The 16645-nt window shown below is 39.7% G+C and overlaps 1 protein-coding gene across 2 annotated transcripts in view; it reads left to right on the forward strand.

Moving 5' to 3' along the window:
* Positions 1-16645, forward strand: part of sema4ab (sema domain, immunoglobulin domain (Ig), transmembrane domain (TM) and short cytoplasmic domain, (semaphorin) 4Ab) — an 89750-nt gene that overhangs the window by 8268 nt on the left and 64837 nt on the right. For both annotated transcript variants that reach the window (XM_079485665.1, XM_079485664.1), the window contains exon 2: positions 3664-3896. In XM_079485665.1, the coding sequence (XP_079341791.1) occupies positions 3794-3896 (103 nt within the window). In that variant the 5' untranslated portion in view covers positions 3664-3793. The remainder of the gene's footprint in view (positions 1-3663; positions 3897-16645) is intronic.

The raw sequence follows: 16645 nt of genomic DNA on the forward strand, positions 1-16645 counted from the left end.
TCCTGAGCACAAGTGCTTCTTCATCCACCACATCTTGCAAAAATGGGCACGACATTATCAGAGCAGAAAGGACCACACCATTTTGGGCCTTTATACAGGCTAGTGGCCACACCTGGCTTTAGGGGGGGGGCAAAAGGGGACGGTGCCTTATAACGATGCTTATTTGTACTGATTGCTGGGGAAAATAAAAAAAATACTAAAGATGCCGCTGGTACTGTGCACTCACAAATGGTAGCTCATATGTCATGGCTCACTTGACTTTACGAGTCGACCTTATATATTTTATTTTAAGATGTGTCATCTTCTTGGAGCTGGGGGAGGAAAGGAGAATATTGTGTACATTGAAGGCATGACTCACCTCCCGCTCAAGTTTTTTTATTTCAAGGTCCAGTTTCCTAATTGTCCTCTTTTTTTATTTCGGACTCCAGTGCAAGATTTTCCATCTTTTTCTTCTTGTACTGCATGTCTATATCTGCCAGTTCTATTTGGCACCGGAGGTGGTTACCATACAACTGTTTGATAGCTTGTGAGCTCTGTGAACACAATACAATTAGCGCAGCAGAAATCTTGCACGATGTAGTCTTCTTTCGATTAAGAATCTGGGTCCTGTTACAGAAATGAGGTTGTGTGTGGGCTCCAAATGATGACTCCTCACCATTGTAGACTGAATAGTACTTTCACAGGCTTGACATGATACCTCATGCCTTCTGGAATCCAGAGAGATTGTCTCCTCATCATCATCATCGACGTCATGTGCTGTTGCTGCTGCACTGGGGCCTTCACCCTATCACATTTAATCGGATTCATATTGAAGCTAGTAGACAAGACATGCCAGGCCTACAATATGCCTTTGATGGAGTACTCACTGGAGCAGCATCGTCTGGTGCTTGTGGCTCTAACAGTAACACAGTGCTGCCAGTACGGACAATGTGTGAGCAGTAGGGAGGGTAACGGGCCCGATAACAAGCTCATGTACTCGTACTCGTAAAAATTCCCTGATACCAAAGACCAATACCTCACGTGACATAATTGACAGAACGTTCCAGTGCACACAGAGACACCTGCTGTAGCAGGCACAATGTTCACACCTAAATCACGCTATTCATGTGTAGTTGGACGCTTGAACTTGAGTTTACTCGCTTCATTAGCGCGTGGAATTCGCGTAATGGGAGGGGCTTCTGGCAGGCGGCTCCAGTCTTGTTGTGAAATGGCGGACATGGATTTTGTTGAGCAGGTAGCTGCGCATAATGTGCTATGGAAGGCTGAAGATAGACATAGACTCGTTCGGCGCCGTGTCTGGGTCCATCAGATCCTTCAGAGGCGCAGTCCTTCATTGTTGTTTCAGATTTCTGCCTCCGCTCGCTATGTCATAATCACGTCCCTACTAGAGCAAGCTCCTGATTGGTTAACGCAGCGAAAATTTTCGCCAAAGTTCAGATATTTCAACTCGGCGCGAATAAAGCGAACGCCCAATTCGCGGCGCCTCATTTGCTTGAATCGCACCGCAAGTAGGTCTATCGTGTCTTTGCATTGACTTAACATGTAAATCACTCTCTATTAACGCTTCATTCGCGCTTAGCAGTGTGGAAATAATTCAAAATCAATGATGATGACCCACGCATGGCAATCTGCATGCTTATGTCCTCGGTTTTGCCCTTTGGAGGTTATTGGACACTGTGAATTTTGGGCTTTGAAATGTTTTGATAAGCACATAAGATTTATTTATTTTTTCATAATATGAGTTGAAGTTGTTAAAAATAAAGATGCTGATATGTTCATTAGTCTCATTGTGTTGTTCTTAGAAAATTGCCACAAACAAAAAAACTAGCATCGGTGTTGGTATCGGTATCGGCGAGTACCAGGGAAAAAGTATCGGTATTGTACTCGATCCTTAAAAAGTGGTATCGGTGCATCCCTAGTTAAAATTTTTATAAAGTACATCACAAAGTGCCCACCTGACGCCACGTCCTTCTACCTTACCCAACTGAGAGTCCCACAGGAAGCACTTAATGGGAGAGAGTGCTGGAACTCCCATGAACCGATGGGTGTGGGGATGGGTTCCCTATCTCTGGAACATGCTGCCGCGCATTAGCGAGTTAGTCGGCTCACCCAAAAGGGACACAACCATTCCCTAAGAAGCAATGCAGTTCAAATGCTGTCAGAGAAGGGGCTGGAGAGCAGGCAGATTATGTCTGTCACAGGACACAAGTACGAAATAAGCCTAAGAAGCTACTGGGCACCTTCGGCAAAGGAACAAAAGAAATTGTGCTTGATCCTGAAGGGTTACGTTTCAGATGACACCAAAAACAAAGCCACAGATCACAAGCAACAAAATTCAGTGATCAGCACCCTGCGTTTGATTTGCCGTTTTCTATGTCCAACTTCACAATTAATGGAAACATGCAGTTTAACCTTGACAAATAAAACCGAAATAAGTTAACAAACTGAAAAGAATAAATAAACAATTGAACAGAAAACAGAATTAACAGAATAATTAAATACCACATGAATTAATGAACTAAACATTGATTGCCTACTGATGTTCTACTTTCTTCACCTCATGCAAAAAATAAATACTAAATGAATAAAGAAACGTATAAAATGAACAAAGAATACTTGTTCTGCTTTTTTTACATCATGCTTATGAATATAAAAAACCAACAAAGTAATTTATAAATTTAGACAGCCTACTTGTTCACAGGGTTTTGTCATTACGCTCCCTCTCAAGCCTTTAAAACGACGTCTTGGCTTCGGATGAAAAATAGTTCCCCCTCTCACAGAAGCAGTATAAGCGCTGCCAACTTAACAAATGTCTTGAGATAAAACACTTGAAAAATGACGAGTAATGTGTAACCGTGTTATAAGCGGAATAATTTAGTCTGTTCCGTTCAATTATGGAAAGTTAATGTACACCGAGTGCTAAATGTTGATACAAGATGTTATGATTTATAATTTGGCACAAACAGTAAACTGACTGACGGCTAAAATTACTAAACTGAATTTTCGTTTACAAGCGTTACAGTAAAAGGATCCTAATCTGCGTAAAAGAATTTCACCCAAAATATTAGGGCTGTGCAAAATTATCGATAGCCTATTTATTTAAAACAAATTATTGCAATATATCGAACGTTTGTATCGTATCGAATGTATTGTGATATATTGTATCGGGACCCATCTATCGTGATATGTATCGTATCGTGAGGCCCTTGCCAATACACAGCCCTACAAAATATTGAGTAAATCATTTCAGACGTTTTTAGTGCACAAACCAGAATGATACTTCAAATCATGCAGCTTGAAATAATATAATTGTGTCCCCATATGTAGGCCATTGTTCTGCTTGCAGTAATAAACAGAAAATGTATAGACAAAAATATGCTCCTCACCAGTTGTCTTATTAGTGTAGAGAAACTGAATACATGCCAATCAAAACTAGTTTGTTGTAAATCTTTGTTTGTCCCATGCACAATTGCGTAATTGTGTAAGATTTTGAGTCATATATCACTAAAGACTTGACGGATAATAGCATTAAGGCAGTCATGTGCTGTTAGAAGTTGACAGTGGTTTTGCTCTGAAAGAGGAAACGATTGACTTCACATGACGTGATGACTTAAGGTGCTGACTGTCCCACATAGTGGCTAACAGGCTCTTTTTTTTCTATAGATGAGATGAGAGCAGACCTCTTAAGCAGTGAGAGGTTGTTTTCCTATGAGCTACAGAGTGCTGAAAGCCCAGGGACAGAACCCAACGAAGACCACCGATAGACCTGTTTTTGGATTTAGCGGTTCAGTGGATGTTCAACAGAATGATGCTGTCAGAACCGCTCTGTCTGTCTCTTCTCATAATCTTCAGCTCCTGTTGGGCTCATGTCATTCCCCGTCTCTCTTTTCCTATCGGTAAGATTCTCATATATTAGTACTATTAAATACATCATGCAACAGGTGTTTAACCACTTTCAGCGGCCATAGATGAAGGTTTGTATAAAATAAGGAGTGCAAGATATGTCAGTAACCTTTGATGTAAAGGTTTAATGTTTTTTTCTTGCTTATTTTTAATTTAATTACATTTTATTTATATTGCGTTTGTACAATGTTGCATTGTTTATCTTAACTGGAAGAAAAACAAAACGATAACAGGAATAAACACAGAAGAAGGTTGAAATGAATTACAGTGCATGATATTATGGAAATATTAAGAACATTCTAATAAATTAATGTTAATGGAATATCAGCAGTGTCCCAGTGAGCAAGCCATCACAGCCCAGTGTTGAGGAACGGCCAGGTCTCCTCTGACGTGATAAATTTACATTTCTGTGAAGCTGTTTAAGTCTAATCTTGTTGAGACTAATTGGTGAAACACAAAATGTGTTAGGCAGGGATTATAACAATTTTAGTGAGACTAATCTGTGTTATCAAACAACAGAAGCTCAGTGGTAAGAGCATTGTCTTAACAATGCAAGGTTGTGGGTTCCAATGTAAAATGTATCGGATGATGCTATGTAAGTCGCTTTGGATAAAAGCGTCTGCCAAATGCCTTAAATGTAAAAAATGTAAACCGATATCAACTAACTGAAGGATGTTTTAGGCAGGGATAATAATCGAGGTGTGGGGCAACTGATTGCAGCTTTAACTTCAAACTTGCATCATGGAAAAAAAGATGCTAAGTATACTAAATACTAAAGTTAGTTAAAAGTAGTCCGTATATTTTGACTTTACTCAATTCAATTAGATTTATGTAGCCTTTTTGTCACGATCACGGGTGGTGAGATACGGACAGAGGACCAAGGTGCAGACAGCGGGTCAGAACCTTTAATATAAATTACAAAACAAAGACCCACGAGGGGGTAACAGAACAGGGAATATTCAATTCAATTTTATTTATATAGCGCTTTTCACAATTTGCATTGTTCCAATGCAGCTTTGAAGGGGAAAAACCCAAGAAAGGCTAAAACACACTACAATTCATTAGATATTATTCTAGTAAATAATATCTAATGTCAGCATCTCCTGGTGGTTTATTTAGCATATTTGCATTAAGTGAATGCTTGGCTGATATAATATAATATAATAACAAGACAGGACTAAAACTAACTACACTTAAAAAAAGACTTAAATAAACTCTTGAAATGAACTACAAATAACTAAACTAAAACAACACAGGAACTCACCCAACAACCACAATAAACCAGCACAAGACAGAAGACACAAGGACATTAAATAAGGGACCAAATCAAGAGGGGAACAGGTGTAGGGCATGATTCAATAACGAGGTATGGGAACAGAGTCGAGACTGGAGAGAGTGTATGGAAGGCCATAAGGGCCTTAACTGCCTCTCTCCACACAAGAAAATGAGAATCTGTCATGATCCTGCCACTAAACCAGGAGAAACATGACATGATGCTGCAGAATCATGACACTTTTTCAATGTGCATTGTTGTTCCAAAGCAGCTTTACAGGGAAAATAAGAATAACCGAAAAACACAAAAAAGGTCAAACACAGTACATGGTGTTTATATAACAAGTTACATTGTTCTAGTAAATAATATCTAATAAATGTAGTCTCCCGGTGGTTTATGTCGCATATTTTGGTTTAAGTGAATGCTTGGCTGAAAAGATGTGTCTTTAATATAGATTTAAATTGGGCGAGTGTGTCTGATCCTCGAATAGTTTCGGGAAGGCTATTCCAGAGTTTAGGTGCTACGTATGAGAAAGTTCGACCCTCTTTGGTGGATTTAGTTATTCTAGGTGTTATCAAAAGTCCTGAGTTTTGAAATCTTCGAGAGCGTGATGGGTTGTAGTGTGATAGAAGCTCTGTTATGTAAGTAGGGGCTAATCATTTAAGGCTTAAAAAAAAGTAATTAAAATAACTTTAAAGTCAATACAATACTAAATGGGTAGCCAGTGAAGGGTTGATAACATTGGGGTTATGTGATCATATTTTCTGGACCTGGTTAGAACTCTGGCAGCTGCATTCTGAACTAACTGAACAAACTTCAGTAGTTTGTTTATTGATGATCCAGGACAACCACTAAGTAGTGCATTACAGAAGTCAAGTCTTGAGGTCACAAATGCATGAATAAGCTTCTCCGCGTCAGCAACACATAGAATATTTCGTAATTTGGCAACATTTCTAAGGTGGTAAAAGGCTGTTTTTGTGACATTTGAGATGTGATTTCGAAATGACAGGTTGCTGTCTAATATAACGCCTAGATCTTTAACTGTATTTGTCGAAGTAACAGTACATCCTTCATTTTGCAGATTATAATCCGAAAATATTCGGTTTACGTGTCTTTGGTCCGATAAGTAATATTTCTGTTTTATTAGAATTTAAAAGAAGGAAATTACAAGTCATCCAATGTTTTACATCTTCAATGCACTCTGCCAATTTGGATAGCTGGGAGGAATCATCTGGTCTTGATGAGATACAAAGCTGAGTATCATCTGCATAGCAGTGTAAACTAATTCCATGTTTTTTAATAATGTTTCCAAGGGGCAGCATGTATATGGAGAATAGCAAGGGTCCTAGAACCGATCCCTGAGGTAAAACATAATTTATTGCGTTAGATTTGATGATTCCCCATTTAAATGGACAAATTGATGTCTGTCTGATAAGATTAGATAAGATTCAATTTATATGGGTTAATTATTTTCATTACACATATAAATGTAACGAAATGGAGTAAGAAGAAAAATACAGCATAACATGAGGAAGGTGAGGAGAAAACAAGCACACAATACACCATAGACAAGACTTGCAACAGGGGAAGTAATCCAGCTCAGGCAAGCAGCCATCCGGTCCTGCAGCCACGACGGCGCTGGTCGCAGACCCGCTCTCCCCACTGCTTCCATCATGACGGGCAGCCTTGAGAGGCTTTGGACAGCTGTTCCCGTTTTCTGAATTATTCGGTAACCCAGGGCAAAGCCTAATCCATCAGCAGAAGACCTGTTATCATGGTTCCGAATAGGTAGATATCTTCAATGTCCTCCACGGAAAGAGCTGCCAGACACACAATCCGCCATCTCTCCCACGCGTCCATCGTGTAGCCAGCTGCGAACGTTCCGTCAGGGCAGTCAGGTTCCCCCGAACCCAAGCTTCTCGTCGAGAAGATGGTGTCAATTGCGTTGAGAGACCAGTTGATCAGATCCATAATTTTCAGTTGCAGAGCAGTGCAGAGAGAGTCTGTCAATAGATGAGATGAGACAAGACTGGAGAGCAAGCATGGAAAAAAGGGAGAGGACGGGGAGTAAAAACAATTTGACCGCCTCCATTGAGAGAGAAGTAGATCTGAACCATTGTAGTGCCTGTCCCTCAATACAGGTATAATCGTGCAAGCAATCTGGAATTATGTTATGGTCTACAGTATTGAACGCAGCACTAGGGGTCAAGCAAGACTTGGAATGAGATGTTACCTTTATCTGAAGCTATATGTGGGTTGTTTGTAATTTTAACGAGCGCAGATTCAGTACTATGATGCGGTCTAATGCCTGACTGAAATTTATCGTGTATGTCATTAATTTGTGAGAAAAAGCATTACTGAGTGGACACTACATTTTCTAGTGTTTTTGACAGGTAAAGGAGATTTGAAATCTTTCTAGTTTCCTAGTTCATTGGGTCTAAGTTTGGTTTCTTGATAAGAAGCTTAATGACGGCCATTTTAAAGGGTTCTGGGACATGGCCTAGATTAATTGACGAGTTGATAATGTTATAAATGGGCTTAATTGCAACGGGTAGTAACTCTTTTAATAATTTAGTTGGTTTGGGGTCAAATACGCAAGTTGTATGTTTAGATGTTGCAATAAGTTTTATTAAATCTTCCTGTTTTATAGGTGAAAAACATTGAAAACATGAAATATTGATTTGGTTTAAGCCAGATGTGATCTCTATATAGTTGGAACACAGACTATGGTTAAAGGTTTGACCGGTGGAAGAGGTAGTCAAACGGTGTTTTGCGCCTTTGAGATTTTGTCATACAGGAGATCCGCTCCGACCTTTACACTTTAGCCACAGACCTAAAAGTAATAAACATTTGACTATATGGGCTAATGGTATGAATTATGTTAAAAATAGCAATCACTAGCTATTTTTGTTCAGTGTTAAGACACAGCCATTTGTTTAGCACACCATGCCTTTAGTACAGACTCCAGACTAACTTTTTTTTACTAGAAGCACTTACTGGAAATTTTAGGAACGTAAGCAGAACATTTCGGGGCACACCTTAAATCAGCCTGCAAATTTTGAAGAACAAATCTCCACATAGCGCATCAAGCTAGCATCAATCGGTAGCACAAGCGTTTTATATGCGGCATGTGAACGACCCCCAAATATTTCTATGCAAAATTTCACATTTAAAACTGAGCTCGTCCTCAAGCTTCTGTCAATAGCAACTACCGCCTTCTTCCATTTGTTTGAACAGCTATGATGGTGTACCCCTAAAAACTATAGATCCATGTCTAAAACACAATAAAAAATGTAATCGATATAATTGGAATTGTATTGGTTTAAATGAAAACTATAATGCTGTATGTTGGTTTGTAATACAATAGGTGCTAATACAAAGTTACTAGTTTCAACAAAAGCTAGACCACTACCTGTTGAGAGAGAGAGAGGGTTAGTGTAGTTTTTTTCAGAAGAGATAAGTTTTAAGTAGTTTTTTGAAGGTTGTGAGAGATGTGATTGACCGGACCGACATAGGAAAAATGTTCCACCAGGACGGAGTTGTGAAGGAGACTGAGCCTGAAAGCGATTTACTGCTGAATGCAACGATTTACTGCTGAATGCAGGGTTCTTGATGGGGTGTAGGAGGGTTTGAAAGTATGCTGGTGCAGATCCAGTGATGGTCCTGTAGGCAAGCATCAGTGACTTGAATCTGATACGGGCTTCAACCGGTTGCCAGTGGAGAGAAATGAGCCCTTTTGGTGTCACATGAGCCCTTTTGAGCTTTTGGAAGATGAGGCGTGCTGCCGCGTTTTGAACCAGCTGGAGTGGTTTGATAGCCTTTGCAGGAAGACCAGCAAGAAGAGCATTGCAGTAGACCAACCTTGAGATTACCAGGGCCTGGACAAGGAGTTGTGCCGCATACTCAGTGAGATAGGATCTAACCTTTCCAATGTTGAACTTAGATATGATACCTTAAAAATATTGATATTCAATACCGTTTTCGATACCACAGGAAGAAATTGCCATAATATTAAGGCCCTAAAGTTTTTTTTTAATTGAACAAGAATAGATAATGAAGTATATTATTCCTATTCTATTAGTCAAAGTTGTAAATTTCAATTTTCTACCATTTTTATCTTTTATAGCGTTTGATAGCCTTTGCAGGAAGACCAGCAAGGAGAGCATTGCAGTAGTCCAACCATGAGATTACCAGGGCCTGGACAAGAAGTTGTGCTGCATGCTCAGTGAGATTGGGTTTAACCTTTCGAATGTTTAATTAGGCATATCGGCATGATCGCGTTGTCTTTGCAATGTCTTTGTAGGACAGCTGTTCATCAAATATGACTCTGAGATTCCTGGCTGTTTTTTACAAATTTATTGTGGTACTGCCAAGTTGGATGGTGAGATTGTGTTGCACCATGGGGTGAGTCGGAAACACGAGTAGTTCTGTCTTGGCCAGGTTCAGCTGGAGGTGATGCTCTTTCATCCAAGCTGAGATGCCTTCTAGGCAGGCTGTTATGCGAGCTGCTACAGTGGTATCGTCTATGTGAAACGAGATGTAGATCTGGGTGTCGTCAGCATAACAGTAAAGCCATGAACGACAAGAAGCCGTGTGCCTGTATGATGGATCCCAAGGATGTCGTGTAAATGGGAAAAAAGCAGTGGTCCAAGCACCGATCCCTGAGGGACCACAGTGATAATATGGTGAGCAGTGGACAGCGAGCCCCTCCATCACACACTGAAGGATCTGCTGGAGAGGTAGTATTTGAACCAGCGGAGAGGGGAGCCTGAGATTCCTAGAGATGACAGAATCTGGTGATTGACAGTGTCAATAGCAGAATCCGAGGGCAGGTAACAAACAAAAAAAATACACATCTAAATTAAATGACAGCAAAAAAAAATTATAAAATAATGTAGGAAATACTTCAAAGACTGGGAAAAATTTAGATAAACTCAAAAACCAGCCATTTATTGGGCATTTCTTGGTTGGCTAGCATTTGTTCCCATGGCAGACGGAATGTCCCAATTATAGCTATGTCATCAAGGATATCCAAGGGGTTTTGATGCTGTCTAATGAAGGCATTTAATGTCACCAATCTACTTTGTGGTCGTCTCTGACTGTGTCTTTCTCTGACCCTTAACTGAAGAAAACGCTGTAGTGCAGCCATGATTTCCTTTGCAAGTCTACTGAGGTGTAAATTATATATACTATACTAACTTATTTGAAGGAACCATGTGAAGGTTATCAGACTGTGATATTTCCCACTGCTTGTCACCAATTTCAGTAATCACATTAGGCTTTGCCCTGAAGAAGGATGAGGTGTGGCATGCTTAGAAATTGTATAGATTACATATTCCTTTAATCTATCCTCTGTTTGGAATGACCAGAATTTGTGCTTATTAATATGTATACATAGAACAGTGCTGGTGAAACATGTCTGCAGTAAACTTTTTTTGTCTGTACCTGTAGAAATGTATTGTCTAGATGAAGTACATATATTTGTGCTACTTTCACCCTTAATATATAGACTTTATATATTAGTAGTATTGAAACTTATATGCTTATGAAATAATCATTAACCATTCACTTCAGAAATACTTGGAAGAAATCATAAGATTTCCTATGGTATTTAATTTGGCCTTAGACCAAAACAATGGACATCAAAAACAATGCAATAACTTAGTTTTTTTCATTTTGGTAATTCAGTACCCCAGGACCTGCAAAAGACATTGTACAGTGGGATGAGTCATAACTACATATAGAAAACATTACACAAGAAATGACAGAACATTTATGCACTTGAGCAAGCGCACTTTCCACCGTGCACAGATGTTTTAACCCTGAGGGTATCACGCCCCTCTAGGGTGGGCGATCCAATGTAATGAGCTGATTTTGGGCGCAATTTTTTTGTACGGCTCAATAGGCCATTTGCATTTATGGTCGCCTGAAAGTTTTGCATGGGAAGAAGCATACAATGTGGAGATTTTAGGCCATTCTTATCTGGCTAGAGGAGAGAAAGAGCCATTCTTCTGAAGAATTTGGGGCTCTCTGTTTCTGTTGCCACATGGCCTTTTCTCACCTTAGGACACAGCCCAGTCCTCCCCCAAGAATCCCTTTGAAGTCCAGGGGAGAGTATTGAAATGTGTCCTAGTCAGTGTTGAAAGGGAGATAAGATAGGCCGTTGACGTTTTACGATCCCAGATGGTAACATTTTGTTCAGACCTGACTCTACATATAAAAATACATTTTAGCTGCTGTGACACTATCAGAGAAAGAGGAGAGTAGTGACTGGTAGTCCCTTAGGCCAGCAAGATTCTTGCTCTTGTGCTATTTCCTTTCAGCAGACCTGAGTGTATTCTATTGTTTACGGAGGGGGTGGCACAAGCTGGTCTGGAGGACAGAGGACAAAGGTTACCTAGACAGGTTGTAAGTGTAGAGCATAAGGTGTCGGTGGCAGTACCTAGAGATAGAGCAAAGTTGGAGGGAAGAGAGGATGTCAGTTTAGCAAAGAGGGTGCTAGGGGAGAGAGAGCGAATGTTCCGTCTAAAATAAACAGGTGGTGGTGTAATGGATGTAGAGAGAAGCATGTTGAAAGTGATGAAGAAGTGGTCAGAAATGTGACGAGGTGTGACTTTAATGTTGTTTGTGGTGCAGTTATGGGTGTAGATGAGGTCAAGATGGTTTCCTGATCTGTCAGTACCGGCTGTGGCGAGGCACGTGAGGTCGAACAAGGAGGTGGGGGTGTCGAAGTCGAGGCACCTGAGGTCGAACAAGGAAGTGAGGGTGTGGAAGTCAGACGCATAGGGTTTGTCCAGGTGGATGTTTAAGTCCCCAAAGACTTACAAGAGGGCTGCCATCCTCCGGGAATGCTGAGAGCAGCACATCTAACTCTTCAATTAAATTGTGAAGAGGACCTGGGGGGCGGTGAACTACGACAGTACTGAGCTGAGTGGGAGAAGTGATATTAACAGTGTGGTATTCAAATTAATAATTGTTGCATAGGGAAGATAGTGTGGAATATTTCCAATTATTGTTGATAAGCAAACCTGTGCTTCCTCCTCTTCCAATTTGGCGGGGAGAGTGAGAGAAGGAGCAGTTAATGGAAAGAGCATGCGGGTTTGGCTAAGTGCTCAGGACGAATCCATGTCTCAGTTAGACCTAGAATAAAAGCTCAAATAACCTTCAATAACAAACGGCAACAATCCAAGTTCAACAGTTAAAACAAGGTAGCAAGGGCTTCCGGTGGGAACATCAGCCATGACGGTCGCACAGTAGAAAGCTCCCTATAGAACCCGCGAAATTCGTCCAAAAGCCCCAGTGGTATTTATGATATAGTAAAAATCGAATTTAAAGGAAGGGGCTAGACACTACCGTAAACGTTTAATTTACTTTTGAGACGTCTTGAACAGGGAAATACAGTTTCATCCTCTACTGCCAAGGCTAATTAGCAGCTAATATCAATTAGCGAAAGATGACGGACGCACAGATTTTGGAAGAACTGAGGCAATTTCGCCAGGAGAACAGACAACAATTTGAGGAACTAAGAAGTGACATATCAGGTCTCAATAACAGACTGGGGGAGGCCGAAGACCGGATCGAAAAGGCAGAGGAACGGATACAAGCCTCGGAAGAAGCGGCATTGGAGATGCTAAAGTTGCACGTGAGGCTAGAGGAGAAGCTAACAGAAATGGAAAGCCACAGCAGACGCGACAATTTAATGATATACAGGGTCTCTGAAGAGACCGTAAAAGATTCTGATAGCATGCTGTCTTTTGTAAACAAACTTCTTCGCGAGGGCCTTCAATTGTCAGAAGAAACGCCTGATTTACAAATTCAGAGGGCACATCGCTCGCTAGGTCCCCAGCCAGCGCTGGCGCTCTGCCCCGCTCTATTGTGGTCAAGTTTTTGAGCTTTAAGGTGAAGGAGATGCTGCAGCATAAAGCATGGATAACAAAATGATTCAAATGGAAAGGCATTCATGTAAACCTTGACCACGATTATCCGCCATCCATCATCGCTAAACGGAAGGAATACGCCGAAATTCGGAAGGTTTTGAAAACTAAGAAGGTTACATGCGACCCCATATGGGCCATCAACTACAAGGATAAGCTTCGCACATTTCGGAGGAACACCCCAGACGCGACAGTGGATTAAAATGAAACAAAATAACAGAATAACCGCCAAGTGACGTTAGTTATTATTAAGACACGGTGGTGAGTAGACTGTGAATTTTGATCAGATGCTGTGAACCAACAAGGACCCCCTTCACTGAACCCAGTTGAAGGGCTTTGCCTTAGAGGGCCCCCGCGGGCATATTAGGGTCTAAAGGATAGACCGCTACATAGGAAGTCAACTGTTTATTTACTATATGTTGTTTTGTATGTTCACATTTTGTGTATGTTCTGTATTAGTTATACTCTGCTGTTCTAATGCAGGGAAGGGAAGAGCAACGTTTCCATTTGACTGGTTAACCATTGACATATTTACATGCTGAATAGACAAATTTGTATCATTTAACATAAATGGCATACTTAACCCATTTAAGAGGTCAAAAATGTTATCTCAACTGAAAAGGGACAAGGTCCAGATAGCATACATACAAGAATCCCACCTCAGTGAAAGTGAACATGCTAAATTGAACAAAATGGGGTACACAAAAGTATATTTCTCCTCACATGAATCGGGTAAACGTAGAGGAGTGGCGATTTTGTTGTGCAGTGCGGTAAATTTCCTAAAGCAATGAAAATGCTGGAGGAATATCGCTCTTTTTCGGGCTATAAAATCAATATTACTAAAACTCAGGTTCTAAGGCTGAACTACAATCCGCCGATGTGAAGATCAGAAGCACATATAAGTGGAAGTGGGAATCGGATAGCATACACTGTAAAACTTTTCACTGTAAAATTACAGTAAAATACTGGCAGCTGGGTTGCCAGCCACATACTGTATTTTTACAGATCTAGTACTGTAATTAAAATTTACAGTACTAGTTCTGTAAACCGTTGTACTGTAAAATTACAGTAAAATTCTGGCAGCTGGGTTGCCAGCCACATACTGTATTTTTACAGAATACTGTAACCAGCTTTTACAGTACAGCGCTGTACTTTTACGGAATTATATTGTTGTCTACATCAAAAAATATATATTTATTATAGGGAAAACATTATACATTGAACTTGAAAATAGAAACCAACAACATTCTCTGGGTTTTAAAACATTTATTTTAAAAGCAATGACCAGACACTTGATGCAAACAAATTTGGCTGAAACGCTAGCTGTTTTTTTTTAAACATACAGTTGAACACTTAACACTTTATAATATATTAATCTTGTCAACTTTTAACAAATGTAAAAGAAAATCCAGAAATCTAAAGTGCTAGAAAGAGTAAAAAAAGAAAAATAGAACAGCAAATTGGCTGAAATGCCAGTTGTATTTTTATGAGTTAACGATGCAGTAACCTTATTTACTAAATGTACTTGCTGACAGGATCTAAACAAAGTTCCATTCAAAGTCTGCAAGTTTTCGCAGAAGTGAGGAAACTGGTGGGCTTACAGTGGTGTTCTTTCTTTGCACAATTTGTCCGGTTCTCTTTGAAGTCACTTTTCCTTTTTTTTGCTTTCGATCCACGTTCAGGATTGATGTCAACAAAGCGTCTAAAAGGCAGAAAAGAAAAATCAAATTAAATATTATAGACTGTGTATAGAGAGACAGAGAGAGGTCTGTTTTAACGACTATTCACCCAGCTTACTAACCATAAAATCCCCTCATCAGGTACTGAATCAGGGCCCACCAGAGTATCACTTGAAAAACAGCCATAAACCCTGTTTATGTAGAGCACACATTGCCGAATCCAGTCCATATTTGTTACTTTATTTTATAATAATAAAAAAATCAACCTATACGATCCTTTCCACCATGACCTTGAGCAAATAGTTGTTGAGCTATTGTTCGGTCAAGGGGAAAAAGGCTCCTGGCGGGGTTTTTGGCTCAATGTAATGGTGAATGACCCAAGGTTTCTTTTACTCCGAACCATCCCTTTAAATACCCTAATTTTACTAAAGCCTGGCCCTGGCTTAAGCTAAGCCCTGTCTGCACTGCAAAAAATGCTTTTCTTTTCGTCTGATTTCCAGTCCAATCTTAAATCAAGATGCATTTACTAGATACGTAAAATATGATGAGATATTATGTCTTGTGTATTTATAAATCCAAATTAAGTGAGTTTTTTTTTGGGACTGGAAACAAGACAAAAACTGTGTGTTTGTCAGTGTGTGAAACCAGGTCCATAATGTTATTCCCAGTAGTCAGCTGTACAAAACGTTTATAAAAAAATGAAGTTCTTAACAAATACTGTCAAGACAAGTTTAGTGTCAATTCAGTCTAAAATATATGAATGGCAAAGATGATAATGACTTACCTCTGAACAAACTCAAGGGTGCATGCTGCCTCTTCCTGGTACTGTAAATTGAAATTATAGAAGGAGGATTAATATTAGACCTCCGAAAAAGATCATCAGTTTGCAAGACATCAACAACGCTCTTTACATTATTTTCAGAAATACCAAGCGCAGTAAATTTTTCCCCTAGCTTGAGTAGCAAATGAGTCTGGCTAATATCATGGATATCTTGCATCCCCTCAATTACCGACTGAATCACAGAGGATGGGAGAATATGCTTTGTCTGTAACTTGAGATAAAACAGAGCCATGTTTTTCAAAAAAAGAGATTCATCTGCATTATCTGGCAAAAGTGCATTCTCCAACTGCTCTATGCCATCGCCACAATCAAATAATTCAGGCTGTGGATGTGAGCATTCTGCCATGTTAGATGCCTCACCATGCGAAATTTGTACTGAAACATTTGACTGCAGTATACTATGACGCAACCTTTCTGTTGAAGAGTTTCGATGATTTCTGGATAAATGTGAAGTCAATGTAGATGCTACAGAAAATTGTTTATTACATGTAAATGGACATGGCACTTCTTTGATATGATTTTTCAAGTGTAAAACAAAGTTTTTCAAATCACTGCACTTTTCTTGACATGTGCAAATATCACACACTAAAATATCAATTCCTAACTGCTCAAATTATGTCTTTGAGGGCCTGTCTTTGTGATCCCTGAATATGTGAGCCTTGAAAGCATTGAACTTTTTACATTTTCTGGAGCAATCAGGAATACCACATTTGAAAACGGAATTTGGAACATGACTATGGATTTTCATCTGCTAGCAAAATGCTGACAATGATTCAAAAGAATCATCATAAAAACTGACAGCATGGCATTTTTACACGTGGACTAGACACAGCACTTACTTTAGCACTGGATTGTCATCAGATAATAAAACCTGAAAAGAAAAAAACATATTAATAAAAAGCAGATCATCCAAATGACAATGTAAATGTTGTCTATATGTGATTGTTACTTCGTAAAGAGGTGGGAAAAGTGATTTATATTTTCGGGGTATATACAAATATATATATAAAAGCAG

The sequence above is a fragment of the Barbatula barbatula genome, assembly GCF_947034865.1.
Source record: "Barbatula barbatula genome assembly, chromosome: 21".
NCBI classification, from domain to species: Eukaryota; Metazoa; Chordata; class Actinopteri; order Cypriniformes; family Nemacheilidae; genus Barbatula; species Barbatula barbatula.